General features: G+C 39.3%; 1 protein-coding gene across 1 annotated transcript in view; it reads right to left on the bottom strand.

Moving 5' to 3' along the window:
• Positions 1 to 20,486, bottom strand: part of myo1d (myosin 1D) — a 132,954-nt gene that overhangs the window by 100,715 nt on the left and 11,753 nt on the right. Inside the window, exons 2-11 of the mRNA XM_085361587.1 lie at positions 11,356 to 11,564; positions 10,667 to 10,760; positions 7,072 to 7,237; positions 6,690 to 6,743; positions 5,360 to 5,455; positions 4,476 to 4,592; positions 3,325 to 3,528; positions 2,822 to 2,967; positions 2,585 to 2,699; positions 2,253 to 2,423 (exon numbers count right to left, since the gene is read on the bottom strand). Coding sequence (XP_085217713.1) covers positions 2,253 to 2,423; positions 2,585 to 2,699; positions 2,822 to 2,967; positions 3,325 to 3,528; positions 4,476 to 4,592; positions 5,360 to 5,455; positions 6,690 to 6,743; positions 7,072 to 7,237; positions 10,667 to 10,760; positions 11,356 to 11,564 — 1,372 coding nt within the window. The remainder of the gene's footprint in view (positions 1 to 2,252; positions 2,424 to 2,584; positions 2,700 to 2,821; positions 2,968 to 3,324; positions 3,529 to 4,475; positions 4,593 to 5,359; positions 5,456 to 6,689; positions 6,744 to 7,071; positions 7,238 to 10,666; positions 10,761 to 11,355; positions 11,565 to 20,486) is intronic.

Raw genomic sequence — 20,486 nt, forward strand, 5'->3', positions numbered from 1 at the left:
ATATACAGTATGACAACAGACTGGATCAGACAGACTTGAAGCTTTAAATATGTTATAAACAAAAAGCACTTTTACACTTGTTTCCATGTCATTATTGTTGTTCTTTTGCTGTTTTTCTATAGGGTACATCAAACTTTAACTGAGGACAGCTGAAAAGCTATAGAAATACACTTGAGGGTGCTGCTTACTATTATATTGTGAAGGGGTGCATATAACAGCAGTGTTTTTACTTATATATGTTAAAAATACTGGCGGCTGCTGGTGTTACCTCTCAGCCTCCCAGTACATATAGCTATGGTATCAATTTGAAAATACCACATTGTTTTGTTTTCAAGTTATTGCATTCACAAGATTTCCAAAAAACATGACCTCTGATCTTGAGGTCAAGGTGAGTGAGATTTGAACTTCTCTGAGATTCTCTGCCACAACACCCCATCAGCCTTTTACAGCTAAGAGGTAAAAAGGAGAAGACACTCGCTACACTTCAGTTCATCCACTTTCATGCTCTTGCAATAAGCAGAACATTTAATTTAACTGCTGTTTTTTTTGTTTCAGATCATTCAAAGATCATCTTCTCTGCATTCAATGTTACTTGGAAAGCTCATCTCTTGTGGGGTCTGGACAAATTAACTTTTGAAAAGATGTTAATCTAAATGGTAATACGCACCGTTTATTCCCCCCAAAATGCCCCAGAGATTGACTAAAGGCCCCTACAATTCACTCATTATGGCAATACTGCCTGGCAACATTAACAGCCTCCACATTGTACAGTAGTCCAGACACTGCAGGAGGAAAGTCTCTGGATAATATTTATTCATGCCAATATTGGTTCCAGGAAGTAGCAGCTGGATCACTTTACATTCAAACCCACCACTTCACATGCCTTTCAAAGTCAGAAGTCTGCTACCAGCAGCAGGAGGAGGTCGGAGTGTAGCAGAAGAGTGATGGCGAGGGGAATACTGACTCCAAGATGATAAGAGGGTAAGAGGAATACACCCCACAGTACAATCTTTACCTGATCTTGACTCATCCTGGCTTTATTCACAGTTTCTATGTCACAGTGCACTTCATTCACTTTGAACTATAACAGCAACTGCAGGGTTCACTGCCTACCGTTCACTATTCTTTCTTCACATCACATGGGACTATGCAGCCTTTCAACAGTTTTGACACAGTGACTTACTTTGTAGCCTGTTGCTTTAAGTATTTTGATCCACAGTATGCTGCCCAGAAATATACAGAGATGTTTACCTACCACCTGTCATCATTTATTTTCACTCTATCACCCTCTCCCTCCTCTCTCCTTTTCTTCCTCTCTTTTTCTCTGCATGGCTCCCCTCATGCATTTGTAAATACGCATTCTCCACTACTTATACCAACACAGCAAAGCACCAGCTCCACAAACTCTCATTGGCTGCCAGTGACATCACTTGTGCAAAGTGTTGAGTCAGACTCCAAGAAGCTCTTTCACTCACAGCTGATGCCCCCTTGTGTCCACACAGAAAACTGCAGCCCTAAAAATAAAAACACCTCCTGGATTTGAACACTAATCATCAGCTGCTCCAGACAACCTTTTACATGTTAAACAGCACTAGAAAAAGCTACATACACGCAAACCAGATCTATGACGGCAAGTCACCTTAACCTCATTGTAAGCCATCTGATCTCCCGGAGAAAGCAAAGGATGTTTGCAAATTAAATTGGCTTATGTTTAGTCTAATGGTCTGCACAGACCATTAGAGTGAATTACACTGTAAGCCTGGCTGATTATTAAAGCTAACGGGATCATGTTCAGTCTCTTTCCCCAAGCACTAATCGCTACTGCACAGTGTAATCTGCCCTCTGCTGTTCTCAGGTTACTATAGCCACACAATGCCTCATTAGAAGCAAACAGCCTTGATTTTTTACATCAAAGTTTGCTGAAAAGCGTGTAGTTTTGGATCTAAGGGATAGCAGGAAATTATGAAAAAAATATTTGATTAAACTGTGCTGCAGAAATATTCCCTGTACATATTGCTCTGGATTGAGATGAAAATTACAGCCATCATGTGTTTTTAGATTGATTAATGTGCTATTTTGTTTAATATTTGTCCATAAAATGTCAGAAAGTTGCTGAAATCACAGTCTAAAACATATTTGGGTTACTGAAAGCCAGACAGCAATCAGACTTCTGACCCATTTAAAGGAGAAGCTGCTGAGTTCAAAAAAAGAAGAAGATAGAGACAGCACAGCGCGCACTTCATTTTCCCTACCTTGCGGCTGGTGTAGTGGGCATGCTTAGCCAGCTTCGTATTGAGTCCTTGCAGAAAAACCTCATCAGTGACTTTGCCCACATTCATACAGGCTTCATCCAGCACAGCAAAGATGCCCTTATGCTGCTGTTCCACCAGGTCAACAATGATCTGGTTATTGAAGTAATCAATCTAATAAAGGAAACAAAGGAGTAAAAGTAACCATGATGAAACGAAAATATACAAGCAGGCAAATTAAATACCATATGATGATGTACGAAAGGATCTTAAATGAAAACTACTTGATAAAACATGTTAATGATCACTGAAAAGTTAGAGTATTTTCTTCTTACGTGTTTCCAGGGGATGCCTTCCCTCTGATACTCATCCTGTTCCTGCTTTAGCACCAGCTGGATGAAGAGCTGCTGCAGCTTTTCATTACAGTAGTTGATGCAGAACTGTTCAAAGCTGCAGCATAAAGAATAGTAACATTAAATGCAATGTGTTTTACAACAAGATACAAAGACAAATGTATTGGAAATTCTCCTTTTTTTAAAATATTTTATTTAATTATTCTTTCTTATACAGACCTGTTGTTCTGGAAAATCTCAAATCCATAGATGTCCAGAACCCCGATGACAGTGTTTTTCCCGTGGATTTTGGCGTCATAGTTCCTCACCTCAATGATGTCATTGATGCGACTCACAATCCAGCAGAACAAGCGCTCATACATGGCCTGTGGACGACAAAATCGCAGTGTGAATTGTTTGTTTTGGACTCCTTGGCAGCTTGCTGGTGAGCAAGTGCCTTGCTCATGGGCACAAGATCACCCAGTGTGCAATTAACAGTTAGAGAAGTTAAATGTCAAAATATATGAGTCACAACCCACAGTGCTGGTCCTGCAATTGCCCACAAACATTACATCCTCCACAGTCTCCAGCCTCTGTCTCGAGTCATAACACTGTGACTCATGCAAGTGTGAATCAGTGTGAACAGCAGTAGAAATATCACCAAGCACTGAGCAAAATATCACAGACCTACAGGTGCTGGCCCACAGGCCACCGTGAACATATCGAGTATTCACAGCAATAACCTTGGCTAGCGCGTCCCGCCCGTAGTTGGCCTCTTGTGTTGTGTGCTGTTTTTCAATGACATCCCGTCCCGTGGCTACCGTGCGATAAAGCAACGCCTTCTCCACGTTTTCCTCCTTGGTGGACAGCAGCTCCCTGATCACAGACACCAGCTTTGTGTTCTCTATCAGGGTCACATCACCGTCCACTCCAAATGTCAAATTTCCCTAAAATATAGAACAAAGACAATGGCTTAGTATTTATGGCATGAAATACTAAAGTAAAACGTCTACGCTACGTGAGAAATTTAACTTAAATGAGGAACATATTCTGCTTAACCCAACTAAACTTTAATAACGTTGTGGTGCTCGTCTTTTAACGACCACTAAACTGAAATAATTTTCAGGAATTTGCTTTGAATAAACAGACATAAAAATCATAAAACAAAGCATAAACAACATTTTAAAAGTGTAAATATGATCTGATTATGCGACAAACACTATATACAGTAACAAAAATAAATAAAAATTCTCATTCACCCCACACAAATCAGCCACATCAACAAAACCACTGTCAGGTGCACTGAATAACTCATCGTCTCGTTCCTTATCAATCTTCAGGGGAATTCTTGGCTCCGTGTATTCACGTCTAACTCACATACCACCCACTTGAACACTGATCTAGCCTTAAGGAACCTCTCCCTGACTGGACTGGCCTCCCACAGCAGTACAATGCACCCCACTACACTAGAGATTTTATTTAGGAACACCATAAAGGTCCTAAGTCTTGACCCATCCTCCAAAACTCCACAGATCCCAATCTGATGGAGCACCTGCAAGATCCGCAGGACCCAGGCAACCTCCTACCAACCCCAGAGGCCAATATTAGGTGCGTCGCTTTAGTATTGGGGCTGGACATTTAATAATTCTTCTGATTTATCCCAAGTAATAATAAAAGTAATAAGAGTTTGTACTCTGGGACATCTAAGGAGCTTGGAAATTAAAGTGAGTGGACTTCTTTAAGTTTCTTGAAGATGCTTCACCTCTCATCCAAGAAGCTTCTTCAGTTCTAAGAGAAGTTTCCATGACCTGGATGACTGAGAACCTTCACAGACATACACTGGGACACAGCTGGCAAAAGAAATAAGCAGAGTTGTCGTATTACTGGGCATTACCAGATGCAGGATGGTTGCCAGGATCTTGTAAACAGTCTGAATCTCATCCCCTGTGAAACCGATCACTTTCATGGCATCAGCTACAGCTTTGAAATCAGCACCATCGTTGATGCAAGACTGGAGAGAAGAAGGAGAGACACTGAAAGCGGATCAAAACAAATAACTGGAAGGAAACAGGAAACAATCAGCAAAGCCTAACATCTTTTCAACATTTATCCCCCTTAATGGTTCAATGGAACAAATACAGATGTTAGTATACAATGTTACAGTTTACAATGTTTTTCTGTTTAGTCTTTGTGCTTTCTCCTTTCTCTTCTAATCAATCGAGTCAGGATATCACGTGTTAATTAAATAACAAACCAGCTCTTAGCTGAGATGCTTTCCTATAAAAACAGGAGTCGCTGAGGCGAACTGTGTACAAACCGCCACCTCGGCTGTGTGGTGGTGTTTTGTTCCATGACGTCAGGCAATTTGTTGCTGTCAAGTGGTTTTGTTCCTACTCATTAAGCTCAGGCAAAGATGGCAACACACAGCAGAAGTCTGAATTAAAACATATCTCAAGAGACCACAGTGAATTTAATGCACCGTGACTTTGAATTGTTAATCAATGAAATTATTTTTTCCACTTGTGCTCCAAATATGGGAGTTACGTGGTTTGTTTCAAAAAAGCCTATAAACTGTGGTCAGGACAGACACATCTGCAAATCGTGTGCTTGATTGTATTTATCCCAGTGCAAACAAACTTACTGTCACGCTGACATTCTTTTAGGGGTTTTCATGCTTTGCCAGTTCTATAAACACATCTTAATAGTTTCATTTTTTAAAAACAAAACCACAACAAAGTTCATATGTGAATTGCAATGTATATAAATTGCCTAGATTACCTTAAGCTGGCCTCCAACTTTGATGAAATTGTATGCTTTTGGGTCCTTCTGGATGTGAAGCGAGCGTAAAAGGGAATCTGGAGCTCCTCTGAGTAGCTAGTGAAGGATAACAAAGAAAATACTTTGTTGTTTTTAATGCTGTTGACTGAAACTTTGCACGTGTTAATCATATAGAACAGAAATATGCTGCAGCCTGAGCCATTAGCATGCCAATCTTAAGTTAAGCCATTTAGGAAAAGTAAAAAGAAAAAGAAAAGATGTTTACTCCGTGGAATTTTTCCCAAGTTCAGGAAATTGTCTAAATGATACCCTTAACTAAAAATGTTTGCTTTTCTGGTTCAAATAGCAGACCTATTAGTATGCTCCTCATGCTCAGCAAGCAATAAACAAACAAACAAAAACATATAAAACAACTTAGAGTGCAGAACAGGGCAGCCGGACTAGTTCTGCACTGCTCCTACCAATTTGCACGAGATGCATAAACAATTATCTGGACTTACCGATAACTTAAAGGCACAGCTTTTGTTATATATACACAAAGGTATCATGAAATCTAGGCCACATTTGTTTTGTGATAAGAAAAGTGTTTGAGTATCTGAAACAGGTTGCCAAACATCAAACAAAGAAAGAGTTTCATTTGACAAGTTTCTACGGCAACGGTTGTGGAGTTTATCTCAATGAGTACTGCAACTATTTAATTTCCGGAATTTCTTTACCTGGATTTCTTTACCAACACAGATTGCCACTATTGTTTCTATGCTCTTTGATATTAGCGGAATATTAGTGTTGTTTTGAAACATGTTCATGTATATTTTTAAAATGGAATCCAGGAAGAGTAGCTGTGCTCTGTGTTACAGCCAATGGGGGTTCCTAATAAATAAACAAATAAATTCAACATCAAACAACCTCAACTCACTATCCTCCCACATTTGGAAACAAAAGGTCTTTTGACTCAGAAATGCTGCAGGGATTCAGAATCCTGCTGCTGAGTCTGTATTTTGCATATTAAAAAGGGGACCCTGTGAAGCTTTTCTAAAAATAAACTAAAATTGTGTTTTCATCCAGATTTCCCTGCCAAAATGTGTTGTCTGTCTTCAAGGTCCAGCTAACATATTTACAGACTGTTTTCATCAGTGTTTACTAGGTTGCAGTTTACTTTGATTGCACTCAGTAGTGTTTATTGTTGCACTACTGCTCACTGTTGATCACTGAATTAATGAGACACCGCTGCATTTGCATTCATGTGAATCCATATGTGCATGCACAGGGAACCTTTAACAAACAACCTTAATGATTACATGCAAATAAACACAGGTGCGCACATATTTACCTGGTAGAACGAATGAAAGCTCCTCTCGCCTTCCTGCTGGAAAATTACCCTGGACTGTTTGGAAAATGAACAAAACGTGTGTCACATAATGCTCGAAGCCTTGTCAACCAAGAAAAAACAAAATCTGTAACTATCACTGCATGATTTTGCTTTATAAACATATAAAAATAATATGGTAGGGTTAGGATGTCAGGCAGTCACTCTGGAATTACACAAACAGAAAGAACAGACAGAGACCGCTTGGAACAATGTGCTCGGCAACTACTGTAACAAACTCCAGGCACCTTCATTTTAATGCTGAAAACTTTTGCACATGTACTTAAAATATTTTAGAATCGTCATGCACTAATCAAACAAAGTCTTTACCAAATGCAATGCATACCTTCTCCAGCAGGTAGTTGTTAATATGGCCTCCGATGGGATCCCCCTTGAAGTCAAAATTAATGTCCATGTATTTGCCAAAGCGGCTGGAGTTGTCATTACGGTTGGTTTTGGCATTGCCGAAGGCCTCCAACACGCAGTTTGATTTCAGCAACATGTTCTTTACTCTGTGGGACGGCATCATGATATTAGAAGTTAAGTGGCTGATTATAGAGGACCTAGTATGTATATTAGTTACCATGGTTATGTAGCCATTATTTCAACAGCTGATGTTTGTGTGTGTATATGTCAGAGGTAATATAAGTACAGACATTCTCCACTTAAGCAGAAGCTCAGATAGTTGTGTCAAAAAACACTTTTTACTCAAACTAAAAGTGTAAAAGTACAGGCTCTGAAATGTACTTGAAGTAAAAAGTAGCTCTTTGAGGGCATTTTCAAGCCATCTGAATCTCATGTTATACTAATATACTAATAAAATAATATTAATGGGAGAGAATACACAGTTTGTTTCAACCTAAATTCTCATTCTTATAAATCCACACAGCCTGAAGCTTGTGCAGGATGCAAGCAGAGAAAAACAAAGGAAATTTTTTTTAAAGGCACCGGTCTGCATGATGGATAGGTGACTAAAGAGAAAAGTGAGGTTAAAGTGGGATTTGATAGGCAGGGGAATCCTAGTGGTGCAGCATGGGGGGAAAGAATCCCTTAGACACTATAAAGCTGAAAATACAGACACAATTCTGTGAGCAACTCTAATCAGCTTCATCATTTTAAATTCAAATTTATGTCTGCTACCCTTTATGTAATCTAACACTGACCATGAACATCACAGCCACTCTGCACCAGTGCAACATCATCCATTCACCACAGTAATGCAAATTAACCTGCTTAAACCTGCTTAACCTGGACTAACCTATATTTAACTGCTGAGTAGGGATGGGTACCGGTGTCCGGTGCCATGATGGCACCGGTTCTGACATAAACGGTAGTAACCAGACCGAAAAGCAGCGCACATTTCGGTGCTTTTTTTTCCTGAGCTGTGATACACTTTAGATTCTAGCCAATCATTTTACGTTTCCGAGGATCGTAGGCGGGGCCAGGTACGTAAGTTCTGTTAGAGCAGAGCTACAGATTAAAAATGTCCAAGGCGAAGCGGTCAAAAGTCTGGCTGTACTTCATAGCAAAATATGCAAACTCAGCAGCCTGCAACAAGTGCTTTAAGCTGATACTGTGATACTGTCAAAGGAGGTAACACCTCAAATCCGATGAAACACCTGGCGACGCGTAGCGTTTTTTTTAAAAGCCCAGAAATGCGCCGTATTTGATAGCTTGCTGCGAGACCTCACACCGAGCACATCTACTGCGGGTGGGTTGCCTGTTATGCAACATCCCCCAAAAACACGAAGAGGAGAGTCCTGGCCCCTAGCCCTGCCAGTGTAGCAGAAATGATGACGGATGATGGTGGCAGCAGCAGCCGTTCTTTTCTGCGTGAGTAGCTAATTTACGTTGAGTAGGCTAACCACGTTATTACATTAATGCATGTAAGGTGAACTAGCAAACATCATCATAGCTACATGCTGTCCTCTTGTTTGATGGCAGATACTCCCTTCACCCTGGCTAAAAAGGCTAAAATGACCAAAGAAAAAGTGGAAAACAGTTAAACATGAGAGGTTTAGGACAAAGTTTGTGTTTTTTCCATTGTTTAAGCACTGCTTCCAGCCAAGAGTGATACCATATACGCCCCATAGCTGCAGAAAAGGCTAACATTGTTATATTTTTACAAAAAACAGCTGAACATGAGAGGTTTTTGGACCAATTTTGTGTTCTCCATTCTTTAAGCACCGGTTTGAGCACCGTTTGAGCACCGGCACCGTTTCAAAAGTACCGATTTGGCACCGGTATCGGATAAAACCTAAACGATACCCATCCCTACTGCTGAGTATTTTCATACAACCTTTAAATAAAAAATAAAGTTAGTATACTTTAATTTCACTTACAGGATGTTTCACAATATGAAAAACAAAACGCATGACATCAAAAGCGTATCGTGCACAGATCTGATATTAACAAGCCCTAAAATAACTGAGGACATGACATATAAGCTTGAAATTTCCAGTTTATCAAATGTCACTGAGCAATCTATAACCTGCCGCCTTCTTCTCTGAGTAAACATATCAATCAAAAATCCCACTCTGGATCGTTCAGGCCCACTGTAACCCCTGAGTACAGTTCTATAAATAATACATAAATAAGGTTTTTTGTTGGTGTATCTTGTGATGGATACACCAATAGGATTGTTTTACGTTTTACTGTTGAAATATTAAGTCTGTGCTTGAATCTGTATGGAAGTGAAAGGAGATATGACACATATGGTCATTTCAAGCTAAAAGCTTCAGCTGTGAGAAAAAAAAAGTCCCGCCCACCTGCTGTCAAAGCACCTGTTTGCGAGGGATAGCCAGTTAGAAAGAAGTCAACTTAAAAAGAGGGCAAACAGCCGCCAAGTTCAGCCAATTTAAAAACAGTGACTCATACGGTCTAGTATGTGGATCGAGAGATAAACAGGTAATTTATATGGGACATACATAAACACAGCCAACAACTTTAAACACTATGTGTACACAGTAACTTACTTTAGTGCCTTTTTGATAAAGACTGTATACATACGAAGCACATCCTGTCCACATACATTTCCTTTAGAATATCATTAGTATGTGAGTACGCAGTCAAACTCCTTCTACCCATCTACAATTTGTTATTTTCTAAATATCCTTTATATAATCAAATACTATACTCTTCTATACTCAAGGGTTTTAAAGCATTGGCTAATTATACCATCCTGTACTGAAATGTAATGAAGTAAACCACCAGCTGCTGTAACCTCAGCGATAAATAGAAAGCACAATTCTAAACTTTGCTCTGTGAGCAAAGAATTTTATGGATTTCAAAATGTTTATTCGTGCATAAAGTTTTAGTGTCTCCGCATTTGTCAGCACTTTGTATTCACCACCTAAATGGTTGACCGTCAAGGCTTTTCCAGCTTTTTCCCTTGACCTACATTTCGTGGACTTTGCATCAAAGCTGCTCTACTTTCTTATTATCTTGATGATTTTAAGAGACTGAAATAAAATCCGACTGTAATGTGATGCAACGACTTCTTTTTGCACAGTAACAGCTCACACCTATTCACTTATCAGTGGCTTTGACTAAGCTTAGCTGAGCTGTAACTATATCCCACTATGATCTAAAAGCCTCTGACCACTTGCTGATTTACTTCTAAAATTAAAGACTGACTTATTTTTAGCAACAAAACCTGTGATAAGACCTGCGAGTAGTCATCATTGCACTGGGACCGACACAAAGAATGAAGAGTTAAATCCTGTTTACTCAGAAATGTGTTGTGAGACCGTTTACACCTTCTATTAAAACATACGCGCCTGGTTGTTTTTGTTCAATAACCATAACACTGATTATGTGATAAGCTTTCTGCCCACAGAAGTGGTGATGCATAACAACTGGAACTCACAAGAAAACAACTTCCTTTCTGGTAATATTCACCATGTGTTTATGTGCTGACAGTGTCCATAAGAGCTGCTCACCTTTCAACTTCAGCCCTCTGATTAGGATTGGTAATAGCAGCAATGTATTGCATTATATACTTGCTGGCTTCTGTTTTTCCTGCTCCACTTTCCCCTGAAACAAAACAAAACAGTTTAATAGCGGGTTTGTTTTTTTTAAATAACCATAAATCATGTTGGCATCTATAATTTTGTGGTGTGTTGCATGCTCTGCAAATTTAACCAACAAAATGCAAGTGGTTTAAAATGCTGAATATTTTAAACAGACACGAGTTGAGACGTCCATGCTGGTGAGACCCATAAACAAATCCTGAGCTGCAGTTTTTGTTTTATATTCATGTTATGCACAAAACTATTTAATTCCACATTAATTATTTTTTTATTTTACAAATAATATTTGCCCGAACCACATGACAGAATGCACTCATGGCGTGATCTCAGGATCTGAGGGTCTTATTTCCCTCTCTGACCACTAAGTGGTGCTTCATCCTCTCTGCACTCACCCAGCTTGTGACCACATGAAACACTTGTTTTGGACTAAGTCACAGTGAAGTGCCTATCATCATTTTCAGCTGAATTGAGAAGACAAAACATCTGAGTCATCAGAAGACAATGTGTGAAGTCAACAGCACAAAAAGAGTTTCAACAAATGCTTTGTAGATGTAAAGGTGTCTTTTGTCTGGTCTGTGCAGGGGGGCTTCTCGTGATACCTGAGATGACAATGCAAGTGTCTTTGTTCCTCCTCTTCATGGCTTTGTAAGCAGCATCAGCAATGGCAAACAGGTGTGGCGGCCTCTCGTAGAGCTCACGGCCCTTGTACTGTTCTATGACGTCCCGGCCGTATATGTTCATGGCACGGTAAGGGTTGACAGACACCGCCACCTCGCCGATGTAGGTGTAGATCCTCCCCTTCTCAAACCTGAAGAATATAAAAAAAATGATTTTTTTTATTGATAATCACAACCAACAAGATTAGACTGATAGCCTGGCAATGATTTCAATGATTTTCATTGAAATAATAAAGATTAACAAAACTTTTTTTGGAAACATATGTTTAAAAAAACAAAACAAAACTACAATGCAATGCCTTTACTATTCAAAATGCATAGTTTCCATGTATTTAGAAGATATAATTCTTATTATATTTTTTATACAGCTCATTTACTGTATTACTCTAGAGTTCTGTATAGTCTAATATCAGACACCAGAAACCACAAAAAGCATTATAATTACAACACTGCAGAATCACAATGCTGACACAATTGCAACACTTGTCAACATCGCCCTTTTACAAATCAGTCACACCACATTTTAGACCTCTACAGATTACATTTTCACCAATTACAATAGCAGAAAGGCATTTATGAAATATGAACAAACTGTGACACCAGCTTAAGGTTTCCCATCTTGCTTTATTTGCATGTTACAATATCATGCTGCAGATGTTATTAGCGTGCTCTGTGTTAGACGCTGTTTTGAATGTATCTGTTGTTATGAAGGTTAATATCAATAAGGAAGCTGTTTAAATAATAACTGATGGCTTATGGAGAAGGGTTGGGTTAAATCATTGTGAACCAGCAAAGCACTATTAACAGATATTCCAGTGTATTTTGGGGAAGTCTTTGTATATAGTATGTTTTTCTAAGTTTTCTAAAGAGACATCCCCAGATTTCTGTGGAAGCACCCAACAGGTCTGATGTTTTCCCTAATCCACATCCCACCCCTTTGGGATGAACCGCTGACCAATCTGACCAGATTGGAGCATATCCAGCCACAGGAGTAAATTAGGTTTTTTCTTCTTCAGTTTAAAAAAAACAAGCAAAATAGCTGCCAAACATAATAGTTCATGTTAAAGTTGCTCTACCTCTGGCTACCTTTCCCGCGCTCTAACTTTCTGTGCCCTTTTCTTTCACCCACACAATCTTTCTCTCCCTCTCCTGGCTTTTCCCTCTCCCTGAGGCCGCCTGCCTGACTTCCTTCCTCTCCAAAATGGACTAGGATGCCAGTTTCTCTCCACAGAAGAATGGTCTCTTTCTCCACAGCTGCCAAACCTCTGCTGCTGCATTTGCAAACAACCCTAAAAGCATATTATGACTGCTGAGTCAGACGATGAGAGAGGTTAAGTAGTCCTCAACACTTCGATATTGCTGCACATGAACACATTTGTCAATATAAAAGTCTTTGAGCATCATCCCAAATTGCTGATGGGTGTCCAAGACTCTCATTTTGTTTATCAGCATATTTAAAAGGAGATAAGCCTCAGCCCTGTTAATCTATTTTATGCGCCCTAAAATGGCCTCTGTGTGACATTTGGATTCAAGATGATCGTAAACCAACCTTCCAGTGCAGGAAATTGGCTCTATTAAAAAAAAAAGGAAAAGTTTCCATCAGATTAGATTTATCTTTCATCAGTTGCAGTGTCCCATGGAAATAGAAACTAAATACCCAAAGAAGCACAAGTACTAAGAAAACAGGAAACAAGAGAACAGAAAATTCTAAGAATGTAAAACAGCAAGGCACACACTCAGATTAGCTCATTCCTGTGTTTAGATTGACTGACACAGTGTCATAGGTGGCAATGACATACCACACACGCGTGTCCTGAAAGAGGATCAACCAGAACAAGGTTAGATAAAAACAAAAACACAAAAAAACCACAGAAAACCGAAGGTATTCTTTGTGACTCAATATATTCAATACTAATTTTTGCTGTGCATGCATAATATAATGTGCTTATTCTCAGCCAACATGGCCCATCATCGTGTTACTTTTCAGTTACACTAAATATATAAAAGAAATTCTGACATTTGAAGACCAGAGCAAATATTAAAACCACCAGTTAAACCTCCAAGCACATGGAGGTTGAATGTTCAGGTTCACAACAATGTCTCTAAGCAGCTAAGCTAACTTGCTAGCAACTCCTCCCCTGGTGCTACAGTAAAAGACCTATTGTGCCCTCCACAAGCAGGAGGCTGCTGTGTGCCAGCACCATTGTTTAGACATCAATTGGAGGTCTTTGTCTGAGACGGGGCCTCCATCTCCTACCGCATGGGTCGACACAGCGAGCTGCCCACTTAACTCACATGTGCAATAGTTTCTGGTGGACAATACTTTACGAGATGGGAGGTGACAGGGTCTACCACCATAATGACAAATGTGCAGGTATTTTTATAGTGTATTAGACATTATGCTGGTGAAGTGTCTGCTGGGGACTAATTGGGTGGAGAAAAACACAGTGTGTATGTGTGGAAAGAGTGAGATGGGAATATGGGAATATATCTACAGACAGACTGAACTGTGCTTGTTTTTTCCAAAACAGCCTGTATAACAAAAGAAGAAGCCACAGTGACACCACCCATTGCTTTCTGATATCCTGTTTTGTTTGGAGCAAGAAGTGACCTCATTTGAACCAGAAGGTGGAGTGTTATCACCTTGGTTAGCAAGATATATTCACAGTATATGGGTGGGTGGTAGAAAGATTAGGTATCGAACCCAACCGTGGTTTTGTAGTAGGATATTAACATATTTATTCCTTCTGTTAAATTGGGTACTATCAAGGTCTATGGTCACTGAGTCGCTTTTACAGCAAGCTCTAAATGTCCAACTACACAACTGAAGTTTCTTGTTCTACATTAAATTAATTTCTGGAGGACGCTGTTCATTGTTTTACCTCATTGTCTAAAGTCCTCATTTAGAAATAAACTAATAAAATTACACAGTTTTGTGTATTTCATGTGCTTGTTTTTTCAAAAACTGACCTCAGTATTAAGTATAGTATTAAGTGTACTTAGTCTTAAATTACTATACTGATTATATTTCCAGGAAATGTGTTAATAAATGTTTTAATTCATGCAGACTTGGCATGAATTATGACCTTCACATAATCGATCCAGTCTAATACATATGGAAGATTTTACACAACCCTCTGCAGCGATACATGCAGGCAAAAGGATCAAAGATCAAACAAACATGAAGTTATTGATTTAAGCCGTGATTAACAATGTTTGAAAAAAACACGATGATAAAAAAAAAGTTGCTAAACCCTCATGATAAATTTTTTTAAAATATAGGATAAGAAGCTTTAAACGTTCTGCTAAATGAGTCCTAAGTCTGGCTGACACATGTCAGCATATCATTGGTACAATAACATAGCAGCAATAAACCACATGAGATGACCTAATTACACGTGAAGTAGCAGGTAAAGCTGGGTAGCTAAAAATAGGTCAGTGCGTGCAGAATCATACATTATTTATATCAATATAATTTAATGTTGCAATACATCAAGTGTTTCTTCAGTAAACTGTTATTTTGTGCAGCTCGACACTCATTTCACCATCAGTCACTGTGCAACAGCAAGGAGGGAGACACTGTGCAGTAATAACACATGTGAATGACTTAAAGCTTGAAGTTATATTTTGATGTTAAAACTACATGACTGACAGCAGACAACAACGCTGATTAACTTTGAGAAAACAACAATGTGGGCCATGATGCTAATAATGAAATCTCTCTTTAAAGCCACCAGACTCTGCTGGCAAAAACAGTGATTTTTAAGTTTACAGTTGGTTACCAACTGCTGCCTCAGTAAACAAAGGACTCCTGTGTTTTGTAAGGTAAAATTACTGTTAGTGAACTCTGGAGTTTGCTTCCTTGTCAGAAAGAACAGGTAAAGTGGTGAAACCATAAATAAAGCATATACATATAAACCAATATTAATGTCTTTCAGGTGGTTACTGTCCACAGCAGTACATGGCTTTGGTTTCTTTCACCTGCTGCTGTGTGCTTAGGGGCGTGGCCTACTGGTATGCACACTTATTGTAGATCAGAACTGCATTAAAACCCCACTACAAAGAAACTGAACTATTCCTGAGTCATAGAAAGTTGATCTTTAGATTCATATTTATGAATGCTTATACGCTGGTCAGTGCAAGTAACATCACATTTTGCATTTTGAAGTAAATATCAATTTATGTCAAGATATTTTTGTCACTACTGCAAAGCAAAAGTGAATCGAGGCATCGGCAGAACCTTTCTTTGAGCAAACACCGCAGGGAAACGCATATAAATATTATTACTGTGTCCACCACAATGCCAGTGCCAATGCCAGTGTCAGACTGGCATTGTGGGTTTCAATTTCCCTTCCAATAGTAAAACATTACACACTACACAAACAAAGAGTAATCTAATCATTCAACATGCTCATGATTCACTGTGAAGTTGTATAGTCAGGACTGACACAGAGGGTGAGTTTATTCAGCAAAAAGCCCAGAAGAAACCCGTTTTCCCCACCTAGGTTTATAAATATCAGAAGAGGAGAGGAGAGGAGAGAAGAAGCGAAACTCAATCAGTTGGAGCATGTTAGCTGAGATAAAGGGCTGGCTGATCCATCTGTTCCACTCTGATTTAGAAGGATTTAAATGACACACAGGAAAAAGATTAGAGAACCTTAATAGCTGGGAGGCCATAATAGCCTCCCAGAAATGTTATTTATAGGAGCACTGAAGCTGAATCAGATTTCAGTTTGGTCAGGTTATCTGTCTGTTTTAAAATCAGATAAAAAATTAAATAAGGGATTAAAGTGAGACATTGGGCAGTACATAAATCTGCAGGTGTAATAATGCGACTCTCTTTACATCCTCTCTCACTTCCTCCCATCATCCAACTTTCTGTCTGCCCAGCTGTGAAAGGAAGTGTGGCTAAACTGGTCTGACCTGCAGTCGTGTGATCTCCTTCCAAAGAGGTCTCTCCTAAGGGCTGCCAGGAAATGGGAGAATCAGACAGGGAAAAAAAGAGAAGCAGGAGATGGAGAAGAGCTGAAGAGAAAAAGGGAGTAGGAAGATGATCTTTGCTGATGACTACTCCATGGCCTGACTTTCAACTAAATTATCATTTAATGATTAATGTTGCTAAAATAATCACGGTGACATGTATTATTTCAATGTGATCACAAGCCACTAGCAATGCACACCCATCTGCAGACACGTCAACACCAGTCCTAACCAAAAACACAGACAGGGTTGAAGGCTAAGTCGAATGGAAGAATACATTTAAAATTTCAATTTTGAGAAAAATTATGATTTCACTCTATATACTGCTTCTTGATTTTATTTTTAACATAATATTGTTAATCAATTTTATACTGATGACCCCCCGATATATCACACTGAAATTTAAACAATAATCCATCTGATCTTGGTTTTTAGAACCATTTTTCAATCTCATATTTAAAGACAGAAGACAAAACGTCCCTCATGCTTTTACTAGGTTCAGATTGGACAACTGCAGTTATCATATAGGAGTGGGCATCTCATCGCAGTTTCTGCTGGCTGAAATGCTCCAGTTCGGCAGACTGGTAAGCATAAATATGAATTCATTTTAACTTCACAGGGTTAAAAAACAACAACAATGCACTGGTCACCTAAATTGACCATGGATGTGAATGTGAGTATGAACCAAAAGCTGTTAGTCATGTGATCAAGACTGGGCTTTCTTATAATCCGCTCCTAAACCTCGACTTGACGGTATCGGAGTGTAACCATCACAATGTTTCACTACATGATAGGGCTGTGCGATATGACCAAAATCTCATATCCCGATATAAGAATTCTATCGTCGATAACGATATAAATCACAAAAATGTAACATTTTCTGTAAATTCTGAGAATCTCGGGCAGCTCGTCTTGCGTGAAGTGTTTCCAGCTGGGCGTCATGTAGCTGGAGTCGAGTGTTTTAACCGATGCATGAAACGATACATTTTTAGACATAAGTTGTAACAGCCGCCGTTTTCTTTGTGAGTATTTATTACACGGCGTGCTGCGGGGAAAAGCCTGTTCTAACGTTTGAGTCTAAGGTCTATTTTTTAGCACCTGGCGGCTCTTTTTTACTTCTCATCCGTAAATAATCTGCTCTTTCACGTAATTCCGTTTATTTTGAAAAGCCTCAACAGGATCTTGAGCTTTATTGTGAAAGGTTTATGTGGAACATAAACAAGCGGACACGCGAAGGTGTTACCGTCGTTGTTGCTAACGACAACGCATAAAAACAGGCGCTTGTCCGTCTGTAGTGTGGTTATATTAAATATAAGAGAAAGAGAGAACTTTAAGAAATTAATATAGCCACTACAGTGACTATCAAAACGATGAAAACAATATTGCCGTAAACAGTTTATTTTGCGACACCACGAAACAAACGATAGCGTAAAATGAAACGATAGACGTTTTTATATCGTCATCCGATGTATATCGTTATATCGAACAGCCCTACTACACGATGAGGTTGAGTCTGCCTACAGGCATCTGTCTGCTTCTTCTAGATTCCACCTTGTCTCAATGAGACATGAGCAGATCAACACACATATTTACCCTTAAACAGACAGAGACCAATGTTTTTTCACTCTAACATGGTACTCTGTCTCCCCTCTAAATACCAGGACAAACTTTTGCCACACATGTCTACAACCCTACTGCACATATACACATATGACAAGTTTCCCTCAGATGTGAATTACAGAGCAAAGCTGAGCACAACCGCTGTCTCCAATCTTGTTTGGGTGGGTCTTTTTTATGGTTAACTTGGGGAGGAGTACAAGCAAATTATAACATTTTCTCACCAAGAAGCACACCCCATCTTCCCAGAAAAGGAATAAACTCAGGAAAGAATTCGGAGGTAAATGTGACTCAAATAACGAGAGGAAAAAAGCCTTCTTCAACAAATCACCCTGAAGCAGCTCACAGTGATGCCGTTATAACATTTTATATGATTTTCTGTCTCTGCTTAGCACTCATACAGAGACTTGTTGCAGGATCAGCATTTTAACTCCTAAAGTTCAAATAAAGCAGGCGAGGAATTCATGTTAAAAATTAGACCAGTGAGGCTTAAGCACACTTGCAATGAAGAAGTGGGTGTCTGAACTGTGCCCTACATCTGATGGTGCAATCTGTGGCCCACATCAGGTTGAGCCGAGATACTCTGTGTTGTCATCATTGTGAGTGTGAACTTCAGGGTCACCGTAGGAATTATGAAGGGCAGGGAGATAATCTGTGTCTGTTCCACTTTTAAACTCAGTGTTCATTACCATCACTGCTCGTGTTTAGAGTCACAGCAGCCTGCTTTAATGCTGGGTAAGGGAAGACCTTATCTTCTCTTAAAAAGCCATAACAAAAACCATGCTGCTTATTTTAGCTTTTCTGCTTCTCCCCATAAGTGTAGGCCTGAAACAATTAGTATTCATTTTTGTACTAAACAACTGCATATCTTTTTCCAGCAAATATGCCAAATGAGCCAAACTTTTAATGGTTCCAGGTTTTCTTATGCAAGGATTTTAAACTTGTTTTAATAACATAAAATAGCACTGTACATCTATGTGTGGGTCACGGAATAAAAGTCTTCTGAAGATGTAAGATATGAGTCTCTTTTAGTAATATCTTGATGCATGCTCAAATCAGCCACGTAAGGAAAGCTCAAAAAGTTGATTCTGTTCATCTGGACGTAGGTTTTCAATGAAATGTTTCTTTCACTCACAACGCTATGTCCAGATGAACAGAATCAACTTTTTGGGCTTTCCTTACGTGGCTGATTTGATCCACCTATTCCTCCACTCCCTTTCGCTGGTCAAACACAGCAAATAAACTCTTTCTTTAAACAGCAACATCCTAAATTGATTTACTAATAGTAAATTTTCCTCACTCTTGTTTTACAAGATCCATTACCACCAAAAAGCTAAAATACCATTTGATCTCGTTCACGGAAGATCTTGATCAGTGGTCAATGTGCTAGACTGCAGCTGGTGATGGTATCTACTGCTCTGCTTTAGAGATCTTTTGCAAGCTTTAACATCATTTTAACCAGAACCTTGCAGCAGGTGGAGAGCTGGTCGTGTGCTGTTATGAGGCTGCAAAGCAAAATGAAGACTACTGCCAACATTTGCAGGATGCAGGAGTTCATGCAGAAGACAAAATTATAAACAGAAGTATTTATTAATTCAATTAGAACCCCCCCCCTCCATCCATCCCACACAAGAAATAAAGTCTAAATCTGTTGAAACACTGAATGTGATCTCATGTATAACTGTCCAGCTCTCAAGGACAGCCATTGTTTCACAGTGCCCAATACAGACCAACTATAATAATCGAAGTTTGTCTGGCAAATATCAGTGCCTTTTTTATTCTGCTACCCACCAGAAATGTGTTCAAAGTGCTGCTCTACTCCACTTTGCTCTCCTCTGCTCCATTCTTTTATGTACTGTGCCACAGAAGTTTTCTTCACGGTCTGCAGCCATCAGACATCTGGGCTGTGCATTAGGGGATTTTCCGCTGCTTTGTAAAGCCTGCTTAGTCTGGGAGCTGCTGTTTAGCACTATCTTTAGGAGACACAGCCCGTCAACACATAACCCATCCACCCTCCCACAGGCCCACATCAAATGGTTCCAAGCTACTGGCACAGTTTCCTCCAACAATAGGCTTTTATAAAGGACTTTTCACTTTCTTTATCCCCCGGGATCAAAAAATCTGGAATTTTTCACTGTCTAAAATAAATACAAGAAACTAGGCAACATCCTTTAACAGTTACATCAGCAACGTAAACAAAAGACTGACTAAATCTTATGTCATCTTACAATGAATGGGTCTGGTATGAACACTGTCACGCTTTTTGTCCTCTAATGATGTCATGTCTACCTAAAAGTGAACGATTTAATGATATCAAATTAGAATGAGGCAGAGAAATGCAGACACCCCATCTGTCAAAATAATAACAAGCCAAAAAGTACAGTAATAAATCCACATAAGGATGATTGAACTGGATGCTGTGTATCACAGAGAGAAGAGTCTATGGTCATCTCTAA

The sequence above is a fragment of the Diplotaxodon limnothrissa genome, linkage group LG8, assembly GCF_057381915.1.
Source record: "Diplotaxodon limnothrissa isolate DT_005_m linkage group LG8, D_limnothrissa_male_GT1.1, whole genome shotgun sequence".
In the NCBI taxonomy this organism is placed as follows: domain Eukaryota; kingdom Metazoa; phylum Chordata; class Actinopteri; order Cichliformes; family Cichlidae; genus Diplotaxodon; species Diplotaxodon limnothrissa.